The sequence below is a fragment of the Littorina saxatilis genome, linkage group LG3, assembly GCF_037325665.1.
Source record: "Littorina saxatilis isolate snail1 linkage group LG3, US_GU_Lsax_2.0, whole genome shotgun sequence".
NCBI classification, from domain to species: Eukaryota; Metazoa; Mollusca; class Gastropoda; order Littorinimorpha; family Littorinidae; genus Littorina; species Littorina saxatilis.
Window position 1 is genome coordinate 28,464,647 of NC_090247.1, and position 26,990 is coordinate 28,491,636.

The following is a 26,990-nucleotide window of genomic DNA, read 5'->3' on the forward strand; positions in this document are numbered from 1 at the left end:
TTGTGAATGAATAGTGATAACCTGTTAGACAAAATGATATCTGTACATTGATGCACAGTACAGCATATGTATTCAAATTGTGTTCCTATATATTGCCTGTGACGGTTTTGCTTTCTTATAAAACATTAAAGTCATGTACATATTAAGCACAAAGAACTTTCTCGATATAAAAACTTTTAGTGTAGCCTTCAAGGTGATCTAGGTTCTATAGCTGGAGGAAAACTGAATATTACTACAGTGGTACCTGTGATGTGAGGCCCCTCCCATGAAAGGACACCTCCCATATGGGACTGACTGGAGGATGCTTAATTTCTGTCGTCCCTTCGTCTAGTAACTTTACTAAAACATGAAGGAAAAACTAAAAAGAAAACATTTTCCAATGTATTAATTTGCTGTCTACATTTTTAAGCTGCCGCTGCTGAAATTGTTTTGGCTCATCTAAGTACATTGTAATCAGGAGAGTCTCAGTAGAGAGCAATGAACATGTGCGTGTATGTAGTTGATAATGAATCAGAATTCATCACTGAGAAATGAATTAAAACAGCATCAGGTATTTGAAGACAGAGATGTCAGTCCAAAAAAAGACAAATGCATTGTTGCTCACAAACCAGTTTATTACATTTAAACAAACTTATTTCATTTGTTTGATGATGAAATGAATGAGATCTCATGTCATTGACACCCCCCTGCCAACATTTAGTACAATGTCTCATAGTACTTGTACTGTGTTTTATTTTTTATTTTTTAAAGTTTTTTAATTTTTTAATTGTGTAGCTTCCTTGTCATCCTAATCTCAGAACACTTGCTCAATGTTGGGTCAGACATTAGATAATTCATTTGAAGTTGACCCGTCATTATCTCATGATAGTATGGCAATGTCTTTTCCCCCTTTTTGTCTGTAGATTTTGTTTTAGGGATGTGGGGTTGAGTGGGGTTGTTTCATATAATTCCATTAATTCACAGTCGGTCGCATCATTCAGGACTTGTCTTCGTTGACATGATCTCATTACACATGGAATCAAATATTTGCAAAATGTTTGGCTTCAGTCAGTTTTACAATCTCTGAAAATCTCCATGTATTACTAATGAGTTTTTTCTTTTTCTTTTTTAATATTTTTGTTGTTGTCTCATGGTCTCTCTCTGTATTTGAGAAATGCTTGTATTAAGTCTCAGGTTATATATTTCACAGGGTAGTTGCATGTGTTTGATCACAGAACGTCAAACGCAGAAGGAAGATTGTTGATATTTTTCATTTGGCTTTAAGTTATGATCATCATAACTGGATTTTAGTGGGTTTTTGTTGTTGATGTTCCTGGTTGGTTTTTTTATATACATATATAAAAAAAAATAATTTGTAGAGAAGACACAACTGTATTTCTAAATTAAAATCAACTGTTTGCCAAATGTATTTCAAGATTGACAAATATATTATAAGATTGACATCAACCAACTTTCATGTCTCGACTGGTTTTCCAGCACATACTGTCAGCATTTTATTGTTGTTGGGTTTTTTAAAGTAAGTTTTTTTTCTTTTTGTATTTCAGTGAGTATACATGAGCATCTGTACATTCTGAAGATTGCAATTTTGTTTTTGTGTGCCAATGTTGTTTTTTACATGAACAAAGAAGAAAGTACAACACAGATATTTTTGAAGCAGTATGTTTTCCATTTTACCCACATGTGAGTCCTCAACTCTACCCACATATGCGGCACAGTTTCTCCTGGGAAAACAGGTCAGCTTTATATCACAGATCTGTCCAAGCTTTTACAGAGGGTAAGGCTCTCAACTTGGACACATACGAAAAATCGGCACCCTGACTGCTTCCAGTGCAGAGTATGAATTTTTGGACCAATTAGTGACAGGGATTGATACTAGTGTCAGCTTAGAACCATCTATTGCTAAAAGCATGGCCAGATCTGAGATGATGAGCTGAAATTGAAATGGGTGGATGCCTTTAACTTGTTGCCACTGTAAGGCAACACTCTAGGAATGGTTTTGTGTGGCAGCATGACTTTTGTGAAGGTTTTGCATACTGTTTTACATACATGTGCTTTGTTCATGTGGAAAATGCATCTGTCTTGGATATTATAATTGTTGTGCTGATAGAGGTGGATTTTGTGAAAGTAATTTTGAAGTGGAGGACAAAAGCCTCTTTTTAAAGGAAATGTTTCGGTTTATTTTACCTGTAGGGAGACAAGACAAATTGTGTATGTGAAGAGAGAGGTAATAAAAAGAAAGAGAAGGGAACTATACATTATGGTTATTTAATTGCACATACGGCACCAATCCTTACTACCTATTACTTCCTAACCCCGGGTGAATCCAAAAGAATCCCTGTAGTTATGCCACGTTCTAGTAAAAGTACTCCGCCAATATTAATCGGATTGATTGATTTAAGTTTGATGAGAACATTATATGAAGCACAAAAAGAAACTAATCAAAAACATGCAAGTTACGAGGTCTGTTAGGTTTAATTTTTGTTAAAGCTTCGGCTCAGAGATGCTCTAGTTACAGTTCTTATGAGGAATCTTCCTTACGAGTGACTAAAAGCAATCTTAATCCTTCATTTCTTCTACTTGTTGAAGGCGATCCATATTAAAGGACACACACATACTTCGAGATTTTTGTTTTATGAAGATCTGTCGAGGTTTTCTGGGAATCGCTACCCCGCGGGTTAGGGGGAAGAATTTACCCGATGCTCCCCAGCATGTCATAAGAGGCGACTAACGGATTCTGTTTCTCTTTTTACCCTTGTTAAGTGTTTCTTGTATAGAATATAGTCAATTTTTGGGAAGATTTGAGTCAAGCAGTATGTAAGAAATGTTAAACGCACAGTAAGCCTCCCGTAAACCATCACAGATACGGGCAGGCTTTTACACACAGTACAAACACCCTTTCATTTAAACACTCACCGATTGAGAACATCCCAGGTGCCATCCGTAAAGAGCGAACAATTTTCAAAGAATTTATTTTTGCGTGGTTTATCTTAACCCTGAGCCATCGTGAACCCGTGTGATCCAGTTTCCCCTTTTCACAATGTCGTCGTCAGTTAGTCATTTGAATGCGACTCGATGTGAGCTTATCTACAATAGCACGTTTTTATGCACGAAACAAACGGCTGTGGTTCACAAGAACTCTAGCGATGGCTTTTGACTGTTGAGAGGAACGGCGATATGCATAAACCGTCGTCTGCTACGACCCTTGCGTGACCCTGCTTCCGGGCTTTTCTTTTTTCAAACTTTCACAACTTGGAATTGTACTGATCTTGACTTGATGAAAAAAGAATTCTTTTATGATTAAAGAATGTTTCTGTAACAAGCTGTCAATTTATCATTTAGATTTTAAAAGTTAGGTCAAGCGCAAAAACGCACCACGGTCCAAAAACATTCTAATAATCATCGATCCACGGCTATCGCCAGTTTACATCGATAGAATGAGACCCGAAGGGAAGTAACTCATTTTTGACCTGAGCTCAGGATGGGTCCAAAAAGTGTTCGAGACAATCTGCAAAATTAATTGCTAGCTCTTTACGTTGGTGAGCGTTCAAATGGAAGGGTGTTTGTACTGTGTGTAAAAGCCTGACAGTATCTGTGATGGTTTACGGGAGGCTTACTGTCCGGGCGTGATTTCCGGTATTGAATATTCATAACAGCCGTCCAGCACCACAACGAGGCGCCATTGTTGTAGAGGAGTAAGTCCACGAAAATAAATTCTTTGAAAATTTCTCACGCTCGACAGAAAGCAGCCAGGATGTTCCCGTTCGGTGAGCGTTCAAATGGAAGTATGCTTGTACTGTATGTAGACGCTCGGGGAGCTCTGTGATGGTTTACGGGAGGCTTACTGTGCCTTTAAGTCCTTTGTACTGGAAACTTGCATTCTCCCAGTAAGGTAATACATTGTACTACGTTGCAAGCCCGTGGAGCAAATTTTTGATTAGTGCTTTTGTGAACAAGAAACAATTGACAAGTGGCTCTATCCCATCTCCCCCCTTTCCCCGTCGCGATATAACCTTCGTGGTTGAAAACGACGTTAAACATCAAATAAAGAAAGAAACACACACTCACACGTACACCACCACCACCATCGTCTCGATTCCTGGTTTATCCAAGAAAAAAATCAGTCAGAACTTGACTTGATGTAAAGACAAAGAAAGCCAAAAAAGAAAAACAAACACAGATGAACTCCTTGATGTTTTTTAAAATGTATCATAGGTACGCCAATGAAATCCAATCACTGAAGCTGCATTTCAACTGGGTAGTGATCGCTGATATTTTTTGCCTGTGGAAGAAAAAAGAAAACTAATGATTAGATCTATGGTACAAGCAAGCAAATGATCCTAGTACAAAAATATCTTGCTTCCTGTGAATACAATCAAGAATCGGGAAGAAAACAGAAAACAAATGATTAGATCTATAATATAAACAAGCAAATAATCCTAGAACAAAAATACCTTGCTTCCTGTGATATACAATCAAGAATCATATACATCACTGCAGATCTGCCCAGACTTTTAAATACAGTAATAGCGTCCTTCCTCTTAGATGTAAGCTTATTAAAAAACCTGACTCAGTGACTGCTTCCTGGGCAGAGCAGAAAGTTTGTTAAATCGAGTTGGCAGACTTTTGTTTGTTTGTTTGTTTGCTTAACGCCCAGCCGACCACGAAGGGCCATATCAGGGCGGTGCTGCTTTGACATTTAACGTGCGCCACACACAAGACAGAAGTCGCAGCACAGGCTTCATGTCTCGCCCAGTCGCATTATTCTGACACCGGACCAACCAGTCCTAGCACTAACCCCATAATGCCAGACGCCAGGCGGAGCAGCCACTAGATTGCCAATTTTAAAGTCTTAGGTATGACCCGGCCGGGGTTCGAACCCACGACCTCCCGATCACGGGGCGGACGCCTTACCACTAGGCCAACCGTGCCGGTTCAGTTGGCAGACTGAGGTGGGTACGTGTCTGTTACAACCTTTAATGTAGAAGAAATATCTCACTGCACAAATTCGGCGTTGCTGTTTGGAACGTGTAAAGGTAAAAGAACATTCTTATCCCTTCTAAAAGACCTACACTACCCGTCATAAAAAAAGTACAGATACATTTTGCTGTATATCTTTGTAATGCGGCCAGTCATGTATATTGCCAGAAAGATAATTCATTCCCCTACCGTATGAAATAAAGAGTTTCATTTTTATAAATTAGTGTTTATGCAGTGTACCGGAGACCTAGGACACCCCCCAAACATCAAATTCACAAAAGCAAACTTGCAGACACTAAAATACACAAAAAATAAAAATAAGTAAGAGTAACCCCGTTTTTGATCTCAAATGGAAGAACAACGCATGTTCTACCCATACAAATTCATTCATTCAGCTGTTGTGCCTAGCTATGTTGTTTTGCCATTTTGAAGAAGACAGGTGTCAGCCTCGTCAGAAGCCGTAAAAGGCCTGTTTTGGCGTCATTTTTTGTGGGCTATGTTGGTAAAAAACCCGTAGTTTTGTAATGGCTCGTTGTATTGCTTTTACAATTGTCATGAGTATTGTTAATACAATTGTAAAAGAGTTAGTAAAATATCATGGCGTTTTGATGAGTTTTTTTGACGTAATGGAACGTTTCAGAAAAGTTTGATTAAACTGTAATAACTCTTTACAGTATGGTTGCAAAAATTCAGCATTTTGCAAACTTTAACACACATGAATGTTACAATCAGGGATCAATTTTGGTACAAAATCAACAACGCGCTTGGGTGGTAGGGAGATATGAACTCGAAACAACAATTACGAAAAACAGGTCTTTCAACATCAAAACCCAGTCCAGCGCAGCAGACTGAACTGGCACGTCACTTACAGCGACAAAAAGCGTGCCAGTTCATACGGACAGACACTGCTCATTACTAAGACTCAAAAATCGTAACATGATCAGAATTACCTCTTCATAGGTGAGATGCATGCCTGTCTCAAAGTTGTACACCAGAACGCTTTCCGATACCACAGCATGTTTGACCAAACCAGTTGCGACGAATCTGGAAACATATATATCTTCAATGAAAAGCTGTGGCAAATGGCGGGTCAGGAGTCGGTGGACAGCTAAATCTTGAGGAGGAAGTGGGGCTGGATTGGACACACCCTCAAGAAACCAACATTCAGCATCACTACAATACTCTCGCTGGGAACTGACCCGCAAGGTAAAAGAAAAAGCGGAAGGCCAAGAAACAGCTGGAGTCGAGACACAGAGGGGACGGAACACAGAGACGGGACACAGACGAAGCATCAGCTGGACTGAGGCGGCAAGAACAGCCCCGAGTCGAGTGCTACAGTATATTGAGAAGCGTTGTCAATGACCTATGCTTCGCTGGTGGCAATGGGCCCAAGTAAGTAAGTACCCAAAAAAAAGGCAATACAGGTTCAAATTTGCACTCATGTCATGCAGTGCATAGATGAACATTTTATGATTAAGCTATTATGTCCTTGTTTTTGTAACAAATACCCCAGCAAAGATGCACCGATATTTTGTCAATCTGATATGAACGTCTTTAATGTCACAAATTGATCATTTGCTGCAATCTGCCCCCCAAAAGAGTGAACGTCCATATTTTTCAAGACTGCCAGAAATGAAAGGCCGGTCACCTGTCATAGGCACAGTCGGTGTTGTGGTTGGCGGTGGTGTCAGCGGTTTTATTGACCAGGAAATCGAAGCGGTCATCCGTATACAGGTTGCTAAGGTGGTACTTTTTGTTGGACAAATACCGGCAGTCTGCGTTGTAGTCACCAGCTATGATGAAATTCTGAAATCCGTAAGATTAGTTCGCTTACAAACCATTTGAACAAATCACAAACAGAAGCGGTGTTGGTTGGTGTTTCTTGCAAAAAAGGTGACACAAAGCAACACACTAACATGCACGCTAATAGATATATTGCATCTTGCAGGACATTCTCAACATAAAAATCAGTATGCGGACATTTTCCCGTTTTTTATTATATTTAGTCAAGTTTTGACTAAATATTTTAACATCGAGGGGGGATCGAAACGAGGGTCGTGGTGTATGTGCGTATGTGTGTGCGTGCGTGCGTGTGTGTGTGTGTGTGTGTGTGTAGAGCGATTCAGACTAAACTACTGGACCGATCTTTATGAAATTTGACATGAGAGTTCCTGGGTATGAAATCCCCGAACGTTTTTTTCATTTTTTTGATAAATGTCTTTGATGACGTCATATCCGGCTTTTCGTGAAAGTTGAGGCGGCACTGTCACGCCCTCATTTTTCAACCAAATTGGTTGAAATTTTGGTCAGGTACTCTTCAACGAAGCCCGGGGTTCGGTATTGCATTTCAGCTTGGTGGCTTAAAAATTAATTAATGACTTTGGTCATTAAAAATCTGAAAATTGTAAAAAAAAATAAAAATTTATAAAACGATCCAAATTTACGTTTATCTTATTCTCCATCATTTGCTGATTCCAAAAACATATAAATATGTTATATTCGGATTAAAAACAAGCTCTGAAAATTAAATATATAAAAATTATTATCAAATTTTTTTTTTCGAAATCAATTTAAAAACACTTTCATCTTATTCCTTGTCGGTTCCTGATTCCAAAAATATATAGATATGATATGTTTGGATTAAAAACACGCTCAGAAAGTTAAAACAAAGAGAGGTACAGAAAAGCGTGCTATCCTTCTCAGCGCAACGAATACCCCGCTCTTCTTGTCAATTCCACGTGCACTGCCTTTGCCACGGGCGGTGGAGTGACGATGCTACGAGTATACGGTCTTGCTGCGTTGCGTTGCGTTCAGTTTCATTCTGTGAGTTCGACAGCTACTTGACTAAATATTGTATTTTCGCCTTACGCGACTTGTTCAAAATATTATTGCTCAGACCCCCCGCGGGTTAGGGGGAAGAATTTACCCGATGCTCCCCAGCATGTCGTAAGAGGCGACTAACGGATTCTGTTTCTCCTTTCACCCTTGTTAAGTGTTTCTTGTATAGAATATAGTCAATGTTTGTACAGATTTTAGTCAAGCAGTATGTAAGAAATGTTAATTCCTTTGTACTGGAAACTTGCATTCTCCCAGTAAGGTAATATATTGTACTACGTTGCAAGCCCCTGGAGCAATTTTTTGATTAGTACTTTTGTGAACAAGAAACAATTACCAAGTGGCTCTATCCCATCTCCCCCCCCCCCCCTTTCCCCGTCGCGATATAACCTTCGTGGTTGAAAACGACGTTAAACACCAAATAAAGAAAACAAATATAGAAAATATTGCTCAGTTTTGAGAAAAATCACACGTCAAGTAGGCTACGTGATATCAGACCTATATTATATTAATATAGGTCTATGGTGATATGCATGCATAATTATGTACCTAAGTTCACGTTGTTCAGGACATACAGAAAAATAGTTAAACTATACTTTGCTGAGCCATAACTAAAGTCTACCTGTGTTCCCAGAACCTTGGTCGTGTAATTGTACGCATCAACAAGTGCATTCATTTCAGCGAACGCGTCGGTTGGCTTCAGATGCACACCCATCAGTGCAAAATCGGTCAGATCTGTTGAGAGAGATACACAGATTCAGTATTCAAGCAGGTTAGCAAACAGTAAGGCACACACATGCGGCGCACACGTGGACACACATTCTGTCGAGTAACAAACTTGAGCGGACAGATCAGCAACAAAATAATGTGAACAAGTGTGGAAATTCAACCGCCGGAACACCACATTATATGTAACAAACGGTAAACGTGTATTAAAAAAAGTATGCCCGGGACATATAGGACACCAAGAAACAAATTCCACACTGCATAAAAATGAGTATCGCACACAATCAACCAACAGAGGGACACACAGATCAAACCAGTGCTTTCAAAACACACAATAAATGGCGGAGCAAACAGATACAAATCTTAATTGGGAAAAATAAGACTGACAGAACAGTTACAATGCCACCCCCACGGAACGCGGATCGTATCAACTGATGAAATTGATGCATCCAAAACCAAGATTTGATGCATCATTTTCACAATTTGATGCATCATTTTCACAAAAAGATGCATCAATTTCAAAAAGGATGCATCATTTTCCAAAACTGATGCATCCGATACGAAAATGATGCATCCTTTTAGAAAATGATGCATCATTTTGATGCATCACTATAAAGTTTAAAAAATAAACTTTGATTTAATTAACATACTTACCAACTCACATAGATAGCAATAACTTCGTTTGGTTGCTAAGACATTGAAGCACTCTTACATGGTAACATGGGGAGATAACTCTAAAACAAAAACCACATGCCATATAAGGCATGGTCCGTAGTGGTTATCTCCCCTACCGGTGTACTGCGCATGCGCAGGATGTATACCGGTGACACTCATTCCGTCCTGAAACATATACCCCTTTATACAATTTGCGGGGCAGACTGGGAGGGAATTCAATATGTGAGTTGGTAAGTATATTATTTAAATCAAAGTTTATTTTTGAAACTTTATTTTAAATTACATATTCTTACCCAACTCACATAGACAGCAGATTGCTAATTTAGGTGGTGGGAAAATGTACTCACAGTTAACATCTTGCAAATATCTGGCCTGCAGGTACTATCGCTGGCAGGCCAAAAGTTCCGTTCTGTCGGGCACTTGATACGTCCCGCAGGTAGAAATTTAAAAAGACATCTTCTGATGTCCAGTAGGCTGCATTCAAGACTTCTTCAAGTCTTCCAGACTTTAAGACAGCCAAGGAAGAGGCCCATGCCCTGACTTCGTGAGTCCGAGCTGACCGTAGAGGAAGGACTGACTGCCCCCCCACCCCCCCACCCCTTTTTCTGGCCACCACTTGTAAGCCTGTCTTACCAGAGTGGAAACCCATCTAGCCAAGGTAGACTTCATGACATCTTTTTCTCTCTTAGTATTGATGGAGATTTATTTATTTATTTATTAAGGAGATTTCCATAGCGCATAACTAAAAGCACTATGCGCTTTACAATATCACTAGGTATAAGTACACGCAAACATACTCTGATTAAATAGAACTTAGCCTAACAAGACATACTAAGAACACTAAACATTTGAGTTCATGCAAAAATAGAGAATTACATTAAATACTGGACAAACGATTAAAATAAGCTTAAGGCATACACCGACTACAATGGACTATTTCAAATACAAAAATTTAGTTAACTATAAAAGACAGTGCATAAAACTCCATAATCCTAAGAAGGTTGAACAAATAAAAAAACATAAAAGACTATTTAACTATAACTACTTCGTAAAAGATGATAAACATGGAATACAAAGCTGTAATTTTTAACAACAAATCTAAAAAGATGTTCATGCCATATTGCACAACACATTTTGACACACACCCAACCTCACACAAGCACACACACACACACACACACACACACACACACACACACACACACACACACACACACACACACACACACACACACACACACACACACAAAATAAATTCAACAAATATTTAAATACATAAAAAGAATTAAAGGCACAGTAAGCCTCCCGTAAACCATCACAGAGCTCCCCGAGCGTCTAAATACAGTACAAGCATACTTCCATTTGAACGCTCACCGAACGGGAACATCCTGGCTGCTTTCTGTCGAGCGTGAGACATTTTCAAAGAATTTATTTTCGTAGACTTGTTCCGTTAACAACAACGGCGCCTCGTTTTTGCGCTAGACCTAACTTTTAAAATCTAAATAATAAATTGACAGCTTGTTACACAAACATTCTTTAATCATAAAAGAATTCGTTTTTCATCAAGACAAGATCAGAACAATTCGAAGTTGTGAAAGTTTAAAAAAAGAAAAGCCCGGAAGCAGGGTCACGCAAGGGTCGTAGCAGACGACGGCCGGTTTATCAGTGCAAATCGCCGTTCCTCTCAACAGTCAAAAGCCATCGCTAGAGTTCCTTGTGAACCACAGCCGTTGTTTCGTGCATAAAAAAAACGTGCTATTGTAGATAAGCTCACGTCGAGTCGCATTCAAATGACTAACTATGACGACTGCATTGTGAAAAGGGAAAACTGGATCACACGGGTTCACGATGGCTCAGGGGTAAGATAAACCACGCAAAAATAAATTCTTTGAAAATTGTTCGCTCTTTACGGAGGGCACCTAGGATGTTCTCAATTGGTGAGTGTTTAAATGAAATGGTGTTTGTACTGTGTGTAAAAGCCTGACCGCATCTGTGATGGTTTACGGGAGGCTTACTCTGCCTTTAAGTAAGCGTTTAAAACATTTTTTACAAACAACAGTAGTACATATATATATAGTGTTAATAATGTGAGACTACCCAATACAAATATTTAACTAGTGAGTTTATTGGAATGCTGGCAGATAAAATCATATCACGAGGCAGGCGTGTGCTTCAGGTATTGTAAGCAGACTTGAAAGGGTGGGTTTTAAGGGACATTTTGAAAGTGGAAGAGATTTTACAGTGACGGATGGGGTGGGGAAGTTGATTCCAGAGAGTGGGAGCGGAAAAGGAGAAAGAACGGTCGCCAGTGGTTTTGGTTTTGGTGCGTGGGATGGAAAGTATTCTGCTGTCAGTGGATGAGCGAAGCTGTCTGGATGGAGTGTAAGGATGCAAGAGTTCAGAAAGATAGACAGGAAAGTGAGGATCAGTGAAAGAGTTAAAGCAGATGTTGGCGGTTTTGTGTATGATGCGGGAAGATATAGGAAGCCAGTGGAGTTGTTGCATAAGTGGTTAAGTGGTCGTGTTTCTTTGTCCTGAAGATGAGTCTAGCTGCTGTGTTTTGGACTTTCTGAAGTTTGTCTGTGAGGTGCTGGGGAATGCCTGTGAGTAGAGCGTTGCAGTAGTCAAATTTGGAGAGAATGAGAGAGCAGACAAGAGTGTTGGTGGCGTCAAAGGAAAGAAGATGTCTAATGCTGCTGATTTGTCTGATCTCAGTGTATGCAGATCTACAGATGTTCGTGATGTGCTTGTCCATGGAGAGGGTGTCTGTGAAGGTCACTCCAAGGTTTCTAGCAGAGGATGAGAGTTTGATGTCTGAGTTGCCTACAGAGATAGAAGAAGGAACAGAAGGAGGGAGAGGCTTGTTTTTAGGGTGGATGAGGAGGACTTCGGTTTTGTCATCATTTAGTTTTAGTTTGTTGCAGGTCATCCAGCGCTTGACGTCGTCGAAACAGTCTTGCACGCGGCGGATGGTGGAATTGAGCCGATCCGGTGGGCAAGAGCCCCGGAGTTGTGTGTCATCTGCAAAGGTTTGACTGGAAACCGAGTGGTGGCTGATGAGAGTTTGTTTGTTTGTTTGTTTGTTTGCTTAACGCCCAGCCGACCACGAAGGGCCATATCAGGGCGGGGCTGATGAGAGTTGATAGAGGTTTGGTGTAGAGGATGAAAAGGACTGGCCCGAGGACAGATCCTTGAGGAACTCCTTGTGAAAGGGTGGAAGTTTTGGAAGTGTGGTTGCCTGCTGAGACTGTCTGTGTTCTGTCCGAGAGATAGGATTGAAACCAGGTGAGTGCTGTGCCGGAAAGTCCGAAAGAGAGATGGAGGCGGTCAAGAAGGATATGATGGTCTATTGTGTCGAAAGCTGCCGAGAGGTCGAGTAGGGTGAGAATGGAGAGATTACCACCATCCATCGCGCGCAGGAGGTCATTCATGACACGAACAAGCGCTGTCTCGGTGCTGTGACCTGCTCGGTAGGCGGACTGTGTGGTAGGAAAGAGGTTGTGAGAGTGAAGATAGTCGGAGAGTTGAGAAAGAACAAGTTTTTCAGTGATCTTGGAGAGGAAGGAGAGGTTGCTGACAGGACGGTAGTTTTTCAGGGTGTTCGGATCAAGGGACGGTTTTTTGAGAAGGGGGAGGACAATGGACTGTTTGAATGTGGATGGAAAGGTGCCAGAGAGAAGAGAAGAGTTGATGATAGAAGTGATAACAGGCAGAAGTTCATCTAGGCATTCTACAAGCAGTGGGACGGGGATGGGGTCAAGGGCACATGTTTTGGGAGCGGACGTAGTGATGACACGCTTCACCTCATGCTCGGTCACGGGTCTGAATCCAACAAAGGATGACGCCGTCTGTTCCACGTCATCCGTGAACGGCGAGGATGGTGTAGGAGTCGCGCTGTCAAGCTCCTCTCTGATCTTCTGAACCTTGCTCGAGAAAAAGTCAGAGAAGGCGTCAGAGAGATCTTCGGTGGGAATGTCTGTGGGGAGGGTGGAGTCCTTACTCTTCCCAAGGAGACGGTTGCTGGTGCAAAGTAAAAAGTAGTTTTTGTTTTGGTGACCTGATCGGGTTTGTGCGAGACAGGTAAGCTCTCAAGGCTCGCACAGGGCAATTAGCTACATCCGGATCTGTCGGAGCTAGTATGTTGCTCAGCGGTTTGATCTGAACTAAAGGTGATGGTTTATTTGGCTTCTGTTTTTTTGCTAAGAAATTAGGACAAAACCTGAGTACTACCGAACCATCTTTCTCAAACGAGATGTCTCGAGGTGAACCAGACAAAGCATGTATTTCGCTACCCCGTCTCGCGGAAACCAGCATAGTAAGCATGACTGCTTTCCGAGTGAGATTATCAAGACTAGCTGTATGCAAAGGCTCAAAGGCTTGTGATCTTAAGTATTCCAAAACAAGAGGCAAATCCCAGGCCGGGACAGAAGATTTGGATTTAGCAAATCGAAGGGACGCTCCTTTAATCACACTGGAGATAACACCCCCAAGTGAAATAGAGTGACTTAGCTGTTTCAGCATAACTGAAATTGCTGATCGACGAACCTTCAGTGAAGCCGGAGAAAGACCCTGGTCAGCAAGCCAGGATAAGTGGTTTGCCACCTGCATTGAACGGGGCGATGTAACATTCACTCCGTTAACTTGACACCACTTGGTCCATGCCAACCAATGCGAGGTGTAGACTGAAGAAGTTGAACCTCCATGCGATCCCTGGATCAAATCCAGCATAGAGGCTGAAGCCCCTGAGGGTCTCAGTGATTCCCGCACAGTTGCCAACCGTGAAGGGAAAGCCACTGTGGGTTTTCGTGAGGGATGCCTGATCGAGGTTGGACTAGATCTCCTCTTCTGAGTTCGAGAGGGAACGGGGGCTTGCTTGCCAGCCGTAGGAGATCCGGAAACCAAGGCTGGCTTGGCCAGTTTGGAGCGATCAGTACCAGTGACGGTCTTTCGAGGTCTGCTTTTCTCAACACCCTTCCGAGGAGGGGAATTGGAGGAAACCCATAGGCGTGTAGACCGCTCCAAGATATCTCGAGAGCATTGATCCTCCATGCTTCGGGATCCGGGAATGGGGAGGCAAAGATCGGCAGACGGCGAGAATACCGAGTGGCGAACAGGTCTATCATCGGCTTCTCCACTTGAGCCCAGACCTCCCTGATATGGCCCTTCGTGGTCGGCTGGGCGTTAAGCAAACAAACAAACAAACAAACTTGAGCCCAGAGGCGGAGAAGTGCATGATGCGCAATAGTCCATTCCGTGTGGACGATCTTGGTAGACCGACTCAACGAGTCCGCCAAGACGTTCAGATTCTCTGGAAGATACTTTGCTGACAGTATGATCTCGTGGTGGAAACACCACATCAAAATCTCGCATGCTCGATGAGACAAAGCTAGAGAGCGAGATCCCCCCTGCTTGTTCAGGTAAGACACCACTGTGGTGTTGTCTGAGTGTATCAGCACATGTTCTCTCCTGAGAAAGGGAAGAAATTCCATCAAAGCCAGAAAAACTGCTTCCAACTCCAGCATGTTTATATGCCACGTGGCTTGCACCTGTGTCCACAGACCGAAGGTCGTGTGGTCGTCCAGGTGAGCCAACCACCCCCTGAGCGAAGCGTCTGTGAATAGGAGCTTCGAAGGAGGGGAATGAACGATGGGAACGCCTTGTGTGAGCCAAGTTGTGATCAACCATTGCTTGGTCGTGTCGGCAAACCAGTCGCGAAGTGAGACTAACGTCTCCCAGTTCCGTCGCGATATAACCTTAAACGGTTGAAAACGACGTTAAACACCAAATAAAGAAAGAAAGAAAGTCTCCCAGTTCTGTGATTCCGGTTCCCATCTTGCGTTCAGGGCTTCATGAAAGGGCCGTTTGTGCAGCCTGCCCAAGTGTGTCAGAGAGGCCATTGATTCCATCTGACCTAAGATGGATGTCAGAGATCTGACTGAGGCCATTGGAAGATCCGCTGTGTCCCTGATCGGACTCTGGATCTTGTCTACCCTCCTTTGCGTGGGTTGAACCGTCCAATCCACTGTGTTGAATACCATTCCCAGATATGTGAAGTTCTGGGAAGGTTTCAACTGTGACTTCTTGTCGTTGATTCTGAACCCTAGTTCCGCTGCCTCCTGCAGTACTAGCTGCGTGTGGCTGAGACACAGGGATTCGGCCTGATTTAAAATAAGCCAATCGTCCAAGTACGTCCTGAGACGTATACCTTGACCTCTGATTAAAGCGCAAAACTGGCGCACTATCATCGTAAAGATCCAAGGAGCCAAAGAAAGGCCGAAAGGCAGAGCTCTGAACTGAAAGATCCTGTTGCCCCAAGCGCCTCCCTCACTGAAGTGGGTGTCTCCATGGTAAACCTGATCTTCCTTAGAAATAGGTTTAACTGTGAAAGATCTAGTACTGGACGTCATCCTCCCGAGGCTTTTGGAACGACAAAAAGACGTCCGTAAAAGCCTGGGGAGGCATGATCTTGAACTTCTTCCACCGCTTGTTTCTGAATAAGAAGTTCGACCTCGGCCTGAATAGCCTCTCTGGCTTCTGTTTTGGCCGGAAACCGAAAAGAAGGAGAGCCTCTGGAGCACTCACAAGGCTCCTTTGACCAGAACCCCGATCGGAGCAGCCCCGCAATCCAGTGGTTGTTCGTTTTCCTCAACCAAGCTGGTAAGGCCCGAAAGAGGCCTCCCGCCACCGAAAGAGTGGGGGGTGCAGGGGTGCTCGGACCGGGGGAGCATCATTGGGGGTTAGGCTGGTCTGGATTTGGTGTAAGGACGAGAACGATTCTTTCCCCTTGAAGCCGAACCCGTCTTTGAATTCTGACCAGCATTGGAAGACCCAGAGAAAGACTGAGCAGGCGGTCCGCTGCGTTTGGTCTGATGTTTAGCGAAAGCCAACTCTGAAAGTTTGACGAACTGCAAGTCCTTGGATTGCTGTGACTGCTTTTGGTTTAAACTGTTTTATTTAACGTTTGTGCATTATTTACAAAAAACGCATATTGAGTAAACAACAACAAGCATAATGCTTATAGTGCTTTTGCAGTGCGTTCAGCGCGTCCTGTCCGAGTAGGGAGCCCTTGAGAAAAGGGGAGACCCTAAGAGAGTCCTGAATGCTCTTATCCTCTAGACGAGAGCCCGTTAAAAGAGCTTCCCGTCGCCAATCAATCAATCAATCAATCAATCAATATGAGGCTTATATCGCGCATATTCCGTGGGTACAGTTCTAGGCGCTCTGCAATGATGCCGTGTGAGATGAAATTTTATACGGCCAGTAGATTGCAGCCATTTCGGCGCATATTTACCTTTCACGGCCTATTATTCCCTGTCACACGGGTAAAGGAAGACAATTATTAACTGTGCCTAAGCAATTTTGCCAGGAAAGACCCTTTTGTCAATCGTGGGATCTTTCACGTGCACACCCCAATGTAGTGTACACGGGGGGTGTTCGGACACCGAAGAGAGTCTGCACACAAAGTTGACTCTGAGAAATAAATTTCCGCCGAACGTGGGTTTGAACTCACGCTGACAGCGGCCAACTGAATACAAATCCAGCGCGCTACCAACTGAGCTACATCCCCGCCCGAGAACAGTCTGCGCATACAATTTCTGTTGGGAGGGGATATAGCTCAGTTGGTAGCGCGCTGGATTTGTATTCAGTTGGCCGCTGTCAGCGTGAGTTCGATCCCAGGTTCGGCGGAAATTAATTTCAGAGTCAAATTTGTGTGCAGACTCTCTTCGGTGTCCGAACTCCCCCCCGTGTACACTACATTGGGTGTGCACGTTAAAGATCCCACGATTGACAAAAGGGTCTTTCCTGGCAAAAATTGCTTAGGCACAGTTAATAATTGTCTACCTATACCCGTGTGACTTGGAATAATAGGTCGTGAAAGGTAAATATGCGCCGAAATGGCTGCAATTACTGGCCGTATAATATTTCATCTCACACGGCATCACTGCAGAGCGCCTAGAACTGTACCCACGGAATATGCGCGATATAAGCCTCATTGATTGATTGATTGATTGACATTGCCATTTGCTCTGATGATACCCTCGCTAAGGTTGCAAAGAGCAAAGCCACGTCCTTCGGATCTGCGTCCTGTCTGAACACGAAAGGATCCAATGAGGACGTAACTGCACGCGAGAGAGAGCGAATCAGCGTCTTAGTCAAAGACGCTAATTCCAAGGAAGAGCGGCCGCATTCTTAAACAGTAATGAGATCATTTTCCTTACAAACGGAAAGTCTCTCTTTGTTGTAACCATCTTGCCTAATGGTTGCCAAGTCCGATAAAACCGGAAGTAGAGCTGTCGGCAGAGCAAAGGAATTGATCAAGTTCCTGCCAGTGTTGGCAAGACGAATCCTCCTGTTGGCGGTCACAGTGTGATGAGCCACTCGTCCTGTAGACGCCAACCAAGGTAAAGCCAAGGCAGGAGCTTCCCCATGCGCTGACAACAAAGGCAGAGGTGGGGCAGAACTATCGTTTGAGAAAACTTTTGCAAGTTGGAAGGCCACCGAAGGAGACTCTAAAAACTTAATGTTCGCAGATTGCTCATGGGAAGGAGCAAAATCAGCAATATGCTCTTCCCACCCCAACCCGTACCCCGGAAGGGAATAAGGCTGACGTGAGGAATGAACCTTATGGCTGGTATGCAGTTCCGCCAGAGCGGAAACCGTTGCCGCAGGTTTGCGTACTTCGCCAAGAACACCCCCTGCCGACGCGTAAGCGCCGAGAGGACCAGGAGGTGCTGTTGTCTGAGAATCAGACAAAAAATTGTCGAAAGGAGTTCCTGACGACAATTCCAACACCACTGTTGGTTCTGCAACTACGTCAGCAGACGTAACAGTCGCAGTTGGTTCTAAACGAACCCGCGCAAGAGACTTGAGTTTCCAACTCCTGACTCCTGTCATGAACCTCTGTCTTGAAAGAAGACAAAATAGCCAGTAAATCGGTTTTACTCAAAGATTGCTCGGTTTGAGGAGCCTGAAGCTTCTCCGAAAATGATTTGTCAGTAGAGGTAGGTTTGCCATCAATGGAAACGAAAAATGATTCTTGAGTCTCCGGGTTGAGAACACTAACAATGGACGAGTTCTCACTAAGAGAATTTTTCTGAGAACTACGAGTAGTTGTGGCCGTAGCCGCCTTAGCTTTAGTTTTGCCCGCTTTGCCTGAGTGAGACCCTGGAGAGCTAACCTGCTTGGCAGAACTCCGAACCTTCTCTTTATCTTTCTGCTTGTCAGCCATTTTGAATCAAAAATGAACTAACAACAACAAGATGCAAAACGCTCAAATACGCTAAGAAAATTCTCTCATTGAGAAAAATAAAATCTCTCACCAATTCATGAAGAAGGGAAGAAAGATGAAACAATACCGAGATTCGATGGTCTTCACACAAGTAAAGACCAATGGCAAAAGAAAAGCCAGAGCACTTCAAACACGTCCAGCGCCGTGCGTTCAAGGAAAAGGAATGAGTGTCACCGGTATACATCCTGCGCATGCGCAGTACACCGGTAGGGGAGATAACCACTACGGACCATGCCTTAGATGGCATGTGGTTTTTGTTTTAGAGTTATCTCCCCATGTTACCATGTAAGAGTGCTTCAATGTCTTAGCAACCAAACGAAGTTATTGCTAGCTATGTGAGTTGGGTAAGAATATGTAATTTAATTTCGGTTTTGTATGCATGCGAAAGATCATTCATTTCCGGTCTTTCCGTAAGAAATGCCTGAGCACGGAAAAACTTGAAATGACATTTTGACGAATATAAACAGATTGGTTAGATAAAACAAAAATAAACGTACAACATACCATTAAATAAGGAACAAGTCAAAGTCACGGCATTATGCATTTTAAATTTAAGGCATTTTTTGTTTTGTTTGTGGTTTGTTTTCTGTGCACACGAAGTTTTGACGCCCTTGACCTTCGACTCAAACTTTCGTTTTCCGACGTTCGTTTCGCTTCCTATTCCGGTTCAAATTTTGCTTTTTGCTCGGCACTTTCCGGGAAAACCCGAAAATTTTGATGCATCCAAACGATGCATCAAATTATGAAAATGATGCATCAAATTCTTGGTTTTGATGCATCAGTTGATACGATACGCGTTCCGTACACCCCCCCCCCCCCTTTCTCAATCCCGCATCTAACCCAGCAAACACTCACACGAACACACACACGCACGGTCGGTGTGCAAAACAAAGATAATTCTCACAGGCCTGGGTTGTGTGGAAGTGAGCAGAGTAGGGCTCGCGCTCAAAATCGTCATCTGGGTCTGGGTATTTGACAGCCCCTGTCAAAGTCACCTTGTCGGATCTTCAGGCAAACCGAAAAAATGATGCTGTTACTCGAGTGCATGCAGAAGGAAAGATTGAGGGAGAGACAGACACAGACAGAGAGACAGACACAGACAGAGAGACAGACTCAGACAGAGAGACTGACACAGACACACAGCCGGAGAGAGCCTGGGGACAGACAGACAGAGACAGAGATAGATTCTAAATGTTTTGTACCCACTGAACATGAAAGTATCTAGACAAGGCCGAAACACAATTGTTTTCTCTTCTGTACTCATTCACCCCATTAGAGAGAGATTTTAGATGTTTTTAATTCGCTCTGTGTGTGTGTGTGTGTGTGTGTGTGTGTGAGAGAGAGAGAGAGAGAGAGAGAGAGAGAGAGAGAGAGAGAGAGAGAGCGAGAGAGAGGGAGAACTCTGAACTCTGAACTCTGAACATTTATTGAATAAACACAAGGCTCATTTCAATGGGGAAATGGGGGGAGGGAAATTCAGCGTAGTACATGTGTCCACAGTGGAGCCGAATAAAAACAACAATAAAACAATGAAAAACAAAACAACAGAACAGACAGACAAACATGCCACACGTGAGATACCGTGTTTTTAGGATTGAATGGTGATCATCTTAACTAATGTATTGAGATCTTTTCTTGAACACTTTATACAGAAAGTTCGACACATCCATGACATTCTTATCATCATCCGCACTCATAATTGCTGCCACATCGTCATTGGCTGCAAAAACAGAAAGCTCACTTCTGAACTCGTCATATGCAGTACAGTTCAATAAAACATGTTCTTCGTCTTCGTTTTCAGTCTTACATACTGGACATAATAACTGTTGAGGGGTTACACCGCATTTGTACCTCATCCTGTGACAGTTTATAGGTGATATACCAAATCTGAATTGGACATAAGCAATTTTAAAGCAACGTAACTGGCTACAATCCACATAATTCTCAATCTTAAACGATCTTTTAAACTTGGCATAGAACACGTATCTCTCTCTCGTCTGGATGTCATTATCCCAATCTGCTTTAAAGCGATTAATGAGTCTTTCTCTTAGTGTTCTAAGAAAATTACCAATGTCACCAACGCTTTGTTGCTGCCATGCTTCATTACAGCCATTCTCACATAGAATGTTCTTTAAATAGAAAGACCAAGATTTTTTACCAGAGTCACACAGAGCACATGACATAAGATACGCTTTACGAGGAAGTCTGTCCTGTGGCATAGCAATCAACCGTAACCAGTACTTCACCACCCTGATTGCTGAGTTAATGAATAACGGGTGTCTACCCAGATCACCATACACCAGTCTGTTTGGGGTTTGTTGCCCCACACGCAAAAGTCTTTTACACGCAAATAAATGCACTTTCTCAATGTCCCCATAAGCCTGGAAGCCCCAAACCTCTGCTCCATACATTAGAACAGGAAGAATCTGGGCATCAAAAATCTTGAAGAAGATGCTACTTGGGACATCACCAAGTCTGAAGAGACATCTTAAAATCTGCATAGTTCTTACCTTGGCCTTAACGGCCAGCTCACCAATAGCTTTCGTGAGTGATAACTTAGTTGTAAAATGAAGACCTAAATACTTATAGCTATTAACGACTTCTATACGTTCATTACCATATTTCCACTGCTCTCGCTCAGCAAGAAAACCGCCTTTGCGGAAAACTATCACTTTGGTTTTAGACAAATTGACGGACATTCCAAAGTTGTCTGCAAAGTTTTTCAAAATGTTAATCTGCTTTTGGAGACCCCAGGCCGAAAAGGACGTTAAAGCGACATCGTCCGCGAACAAAAGGATTAAAATCTGAATGACATCTGGAGTCAGCTGAACACCATGTATTCCCTTTTCAGAGACCTCTACGGCTAGTTCATTTATCAAAAATGAGAATAATGTTGGTGAGAGGACACACCCCTGCCTTACACCAATGGGACACTCGAAAAAGTCTGTAATGCTGTCCGGACAGCGCACACACGAGCGAACTGATTTATACATACTTTGTAAAATCCTCAACATTTTCCCACCAACCCCAGCTTTTCGCAGTGTGTTCCAAAGAATTGCTCTGTTTACGCAATCGAATGCTTTACGAAAATCAACGAAACATACATACAACTTTCCAGACCGTTTCAGTAAGTATTTCTGCACAATGCTAAAAAGAACAAAGACGTTATCAATAGTGGAATAACCCGCACGAAAACCACTTTGTACTTCATCGATTTTGTTATTCTCACTCGCCCAGCCTGACAAACGTTTATTCAATATGGTAGCAAACACCTTTCCTAGAATACTAAGCAATGAAATTCCACGGTAATTGTCAAGAGTATCAACATCACCACTTTTGTGAATTGGAACTACAATAGCACCTGTCCAGGCAGCGGGATAATTACCAGAGTCAAATATTGTGTTGAATAACTCTACTATGAACGGCAAAGTTTGCTGAGCTGAGTTTATTAACATACCGGCAAGAATCCCATCGGGACCAGCGGATTTTTTTGGGTTCAGATTTTTTATTGCAGAGGCGACTTCCTGAGGAGTAATTGGCATGTCTAGACATTCTACAGCAATATCAGTATTTTCAGGATCAACCAAGTGTTCATCGTTACCAGCCTGAGTGTTACCTAGATCAGCACTAAAAACATTCTTGAAATGAGTGAACCACTGTTCACTAGTAATATCTGGGGTTTTACCAGCCGACTGTCGAATGGACTTAAGTTCGCTCCAAAAGAGTTTAGAGTCTTTTGCTTTTTCGGCAAGAGCAGCAAGTTTATTTTGTTTAAAAGATTGTCTTTTAGATGTTAATAAAAACCTGTAGGATTTTCTGTTTTCTACATAACTCAACCTGTGTGCCGTTTTATTTTGAGTACATTTTGCTCTGCGAAACAAACGCCACCATTTTCTAGTCTCATCTCTGGCCGTTTTACAGTCTCTGTCAAACCACTTGAGAGAGAGGGAGAGAGAGAGAGAGAGAGAGAGAGAGAGAGAGAGAGAGAGAGAGAGAGAGAGAGAGAGAGAGAGAGCTAGCCTATACGTTTCATTTACCTATAAATGATGGCCAGATGCTCCTTGTATGAAGTTCGTCCCATGGCCTCGCTTATTGTCAGGTTGTAAGGTCCACCCATTCTGCACGTGGAACACGTAAGGTCAACAACAGCAAAAATATATACAGGGTGACCCCCTAAAAATGCAAACAATAAAAATAGTAATAACTTCTGCATCTGTTTAAAGAACTTCTCCATTTTGAGTGTACATTAACTTCAACTTATGCATGATCATATCAACAACTTTCAAAAATATAGGTTAAGTGATCTGATTTTTGTGCTCTTTCGAAAATAATCCAAATTCAGGAATCGGCTGAAAAGTAGGCGATTTGATATTGAGCAGTACCCGCTCTCACCCGATTTAAACCTTCCAGACTTTTACATTAATTTTAGGAATAACTGAAGGTCCAACTGGCAAGTATACAAAAACACCCCAGATCATTGGTGATCTGAAAAATGCAATTGCACCCAATCTGGTCGGGATCAAAGTGGGCGGGGCCTGTGCGCTCTCAAGACTACTACTATTAACAAGGTAAAACTCTCTTCGTTGCTCTAGACCGAACGGAAGTAGTGAAGTTATCAGAAACCGAGATTGCAGCAGACGACAGACAGGTTGCGCATGCTTCCTGCGCATGTGACCCCGTGACCAGGCATAATTAAAAAGTTGTCAGCGGCGTTCGTCAGTCGATCTGTCTGTTCACCGCCAACTTTCCTATTCCTTGATTATTCTTGCAACTTCCAGATAATGGGATGCAAACATACATTTAGATTGTCTCATCCTTGTGATGGAGTTGGAAACCATGGATTCACCAGAGAAAATATATAGCAAAATCGAACGCGGAAGAGCAGAATACATATCCGCATTTCCTGGAAACCTACCTGTTGACTTCATCCAAAACAGCCTGGCAAGCTGTGGTATCCATCACCTCCTCGATGGACACAATGTCGTAACGAAGAAGAATCTGTAGTGTTGTTTGAAAACAGAGAAAAATCGTTAGCGTTTCGTTATTATACAAATTAAAGTGTGTGTGTGTGTGTATGTATGTGTGTGTGGGTTTGTGTGTGTGTGTGTGTGTGTGTGTGTATGTGTGTTTGTGTGTGTGTGCGCGTGCGTGTGGATGTGTGCCTACGTGTGGGTGAGTGTGTTTGTGTGTGTGTGTGTGTGTGTGTGTGTGTGTGTGTGTGTGTGTGTGTGTGTATCAACCTCCCAAACATTCTTTGTTGTCTCATTTATTTTTTGTATGGACATTTATTTATTTTTACAATATGATACACAGATTTTGTTTCAGACATGTGTCAGTAATGATGGGCCAGTCAAGTCACTGTAAAAAAAAAAAAAACAAGTCGCGTAAGGCGAAATTACTACATTTAGTCAAGCTGTCGAACTCACGGGATGAAAGTGAACGCACTGTATTTTTTCACCAAGACAGTACAGCTTCGTCAATCCCCGCGTGAAGGAAATCGCTCACCTCCCACGTGCAAAACGTAGTGATATTGACACGCCAGATTAGCGCGGTAGCGTATTGTGCTAAGGCCAAAAAAAAAAAATTGTCTGTTTCTGGTCACCCGACCGACCCTAAATTTCGGCGCCGACCCTAAACTTTTTTTTTCCAAACTCAAAAATGTTTTATTTTTTTTTGGGTGGTAAAGGACAGGGTGAGAAAATGAACAACAAAAACGTGTGAAAACGAAAGTCCGCTGACGATTTGTAAATGTGTTGAGTGTCTTGTCTCTATGTATAGTGAATCCAGTCTCTTTGCGCGATTTTTGGCTCACGTAAGTGTAGCCTATGCGATCGTAACTTTGTCTGTCTGTGCGTGCGTGCGTGCGTGCGTGCGTCTGTGCGTGTGTATGTCTGTGGTAGAAACTCTAACATTTGAAGACGTCACATTACATTGACGTCACATTATGACGTAAGAGGGTTAGACGTCACGCGAAGGAAGTACTGACAGTCTCGGTCATTATTATTTTGAGCGCGCCGAGACTAGTTGGCAGTCGTGTCCTTGTAAGTAGGCTACATGCAGACAGACAGATCTAGATCTAGTGTCTCGCTTTCTTGCACAGTTTCACCTATGCTCTTTCTGTGTGTGTGTGTGTGTGTGTGTGTGTGTGTGTGTGTGTGTGTGACGGAGTGATTGAGTTTGTGTTACTGTTTGTCGATTTCCTACGTGAGCCTTGAAGGCTTCGCCTCTTGTTAAAGTTAGTTTTATTGGTCTACATTTGGGGAAAAAAAAAAAAAAAAAAAAAAAAAAAAAAAAAAAATCCCGACCTACCGACCTTATTTTTTTTAGCCATGTTACCAGAAACAGACAATTTTTTTTTTTTGGCCTAAGAAGGAAAGCACGCTTTTCTGTATTCTTGTTAACTTGCTGAGCTTGTTTTGAATCCAACCTATTATATCTATATGTTTTTGGAATCAGGAAATGATAAAGAATAAGATGAAATCATTTTTGGATCGATTTCTTAAATTTTAATCGTAAGATTAATTAATCTATTTTCGTTAATTGTGATCGCATTTTAAGAGTAAACATGACATATGTATATATTTTTAGATTCAGAATGTGATGAAGAACACGATGCAATCCATTTTTAAATCTGTTTGAGAAAAATCGATTTTAATGACAACTTCAATGAGCAAACGCATTAATTAATGTTTAAGCCTTCAAGCTGAAATGCAATATCAAAGTCCGGGCTTTGTCGAAGATTACTTGACCAACATTGCAACCAATTTGGTTGAAAAATGAGAGCGTGACAGTGCCGCCTCAACTTTCACGATAAGCCGGATATGACGCCATCAAAGATATTTATCAAACAAATGAAAAAAACGTCTGGAGATACCATACTCAGGATCTCTCATGTCAAGTTTCATGAAGATCGGTCCAGTAGTTTTCTCTGAATCGCTCTACACACACACACACACACACACACACACACACACACACACACACACACACACACACACCACACCCTCGTTTCGATTCCCCCCTCTACGTTAAAACATTTAGTCAAAACTTGACTAAATGTAAAAGGTATACACAAATTTGGTATCAATCTAGATAAAAACCAGTCTTTTCTCAAGTAATTCAAACCAGATTGAGATGGTTACCGTTCAGAATATAAAATATCATACAGAATTATACCAAAGATAAATCTATTGTTTTGGAATAAAATTGTCGATTCTTCACTCTGGTCTGTGCACCTTTTGTTTTGAAGAAGACAGCCTGGAACATTTTCTCTTGGACTGTTCTACAGTACAGATATTTTTGAGTGATTTTTAGCCAAAAAATGTACAAGAACGATTTAAAGTGGAGACATATCACACCGTTATCAGTAGTAGTTCCCAAAAATGTATACTGAATGGAAACCTTATATTGATTATTTTCGTTTTTCTTTTCTTTCCGAGTGAAACCCCTATTTCCGCCAACTCACAGTCACTGTGTTGCAGTCAATCCAACCAGATGAACCTGTAAAGAGATACAACTCAGACCACCACCACCATTTCCTTTCCTCAGTCTTTCTCTAGTCCTCCTCAGTATATCCAAGCTGGTCATATGTTGACATGTGAATTGAACGTATGTGTATTTGTATAAACATATGTATGTTAATAAAAGAAGAAGTTTTTGCTTTGGAATTAAGCAAAACAAAAGTTCCCTGGGCCATCATGAAAGTTCCTTGCTCCTTCGGATTCGATTAGCTAAACGCTTGTCGCCACTTAAAGACATGCAGGTTCTTGAAATGTTATAATCATAGAACGTAAAAAAAAAAAGTTTTCATCAAGTAACACCATGTACCGATATCTTTTTTCGGGACTGTACTGTATACATTTTGTTTTCGTTTGTTGGTGCTAATGAAACCGTATCTTACCTCGGCGACATGTTTGAGAAAATCGACCTTGCCAATCTTGTTCCGACTCATTCGCTGGATGTTGAACGCACCAATCGTCAACGTTGCTTCTGTCACGTGACTGATGACGTAGAGAACACAGCAAAGAAGAGTCTTCGTCGTCATGTTTCTTGGTCTGCTTTTTCGTGATGGGGTGTTCTGTTGAAGATCAGTACTGATTCATGTGACACTGGCCGCCAAATATAGCGCTTACCATTCGTCAACACTGTGGGTTTTATAAGGCCAGAGGTGGCAAGAAATGTTGGTCCAAAAACATGTTTTTGGCTCTTGAGTTTTAGGTAGTGTAGCCGTCCATACGGACAGACACTGCTCATTACTAAGACTCACAAATTGTAAAATGATAATATCTATATATATATACGACTTGTGTGTGTGTGTGTGTGTGTGTGTGTGTGTGTGTGTGTGTGTGTGTGTGTGTGTGTGTGTGTGTGTGTGTGTGTGTTCGCGATGCACGGCCTAAGTTCTCGATGGATCTGCTTCAAATTTGGTGGGCATATTCAGATAGACCCCCCGAACACAACCTGGTCGATGAGAATTTTCAACACGTGC

General features: G+C 42.2%; 1 protein-coding gene across 1 annotated transcript; it reads right to left on the minus strand.

The window, feature by feature from the left end:
* Positions 1-4,180: 4,180 nt before the first annotated feature.
* LOC138962069 (deoxyribonuclease-1-like) lies at positions 4,181-26,579 on the minus strand. Its single transcript, XM_070333777.1, has 8 exons — positions 26,403-26,579; positions 23,418-23,500; positions 22,540-22,620; positions 19,407-19,507; positions 8,435-8,547; positions 6,626-6,783; positions 5,928-6,021; positions 4,181-4,279 (listed from the first exon to the last, which is right to left on the minus strand). Exons 1-8 carry the CDS (start codon positions 26,544-26,546, stop codon positions 4,232-4,234), a joined length of 822 nt encoding a protein of 273 aa, XP_070189878.1. The 5' UTR covers positions 26,547-26,579; the 3' UTR covers positions 4,181-4,231.
* Positions 26,580-26,990: the final 411 nt, after the last annotated feature.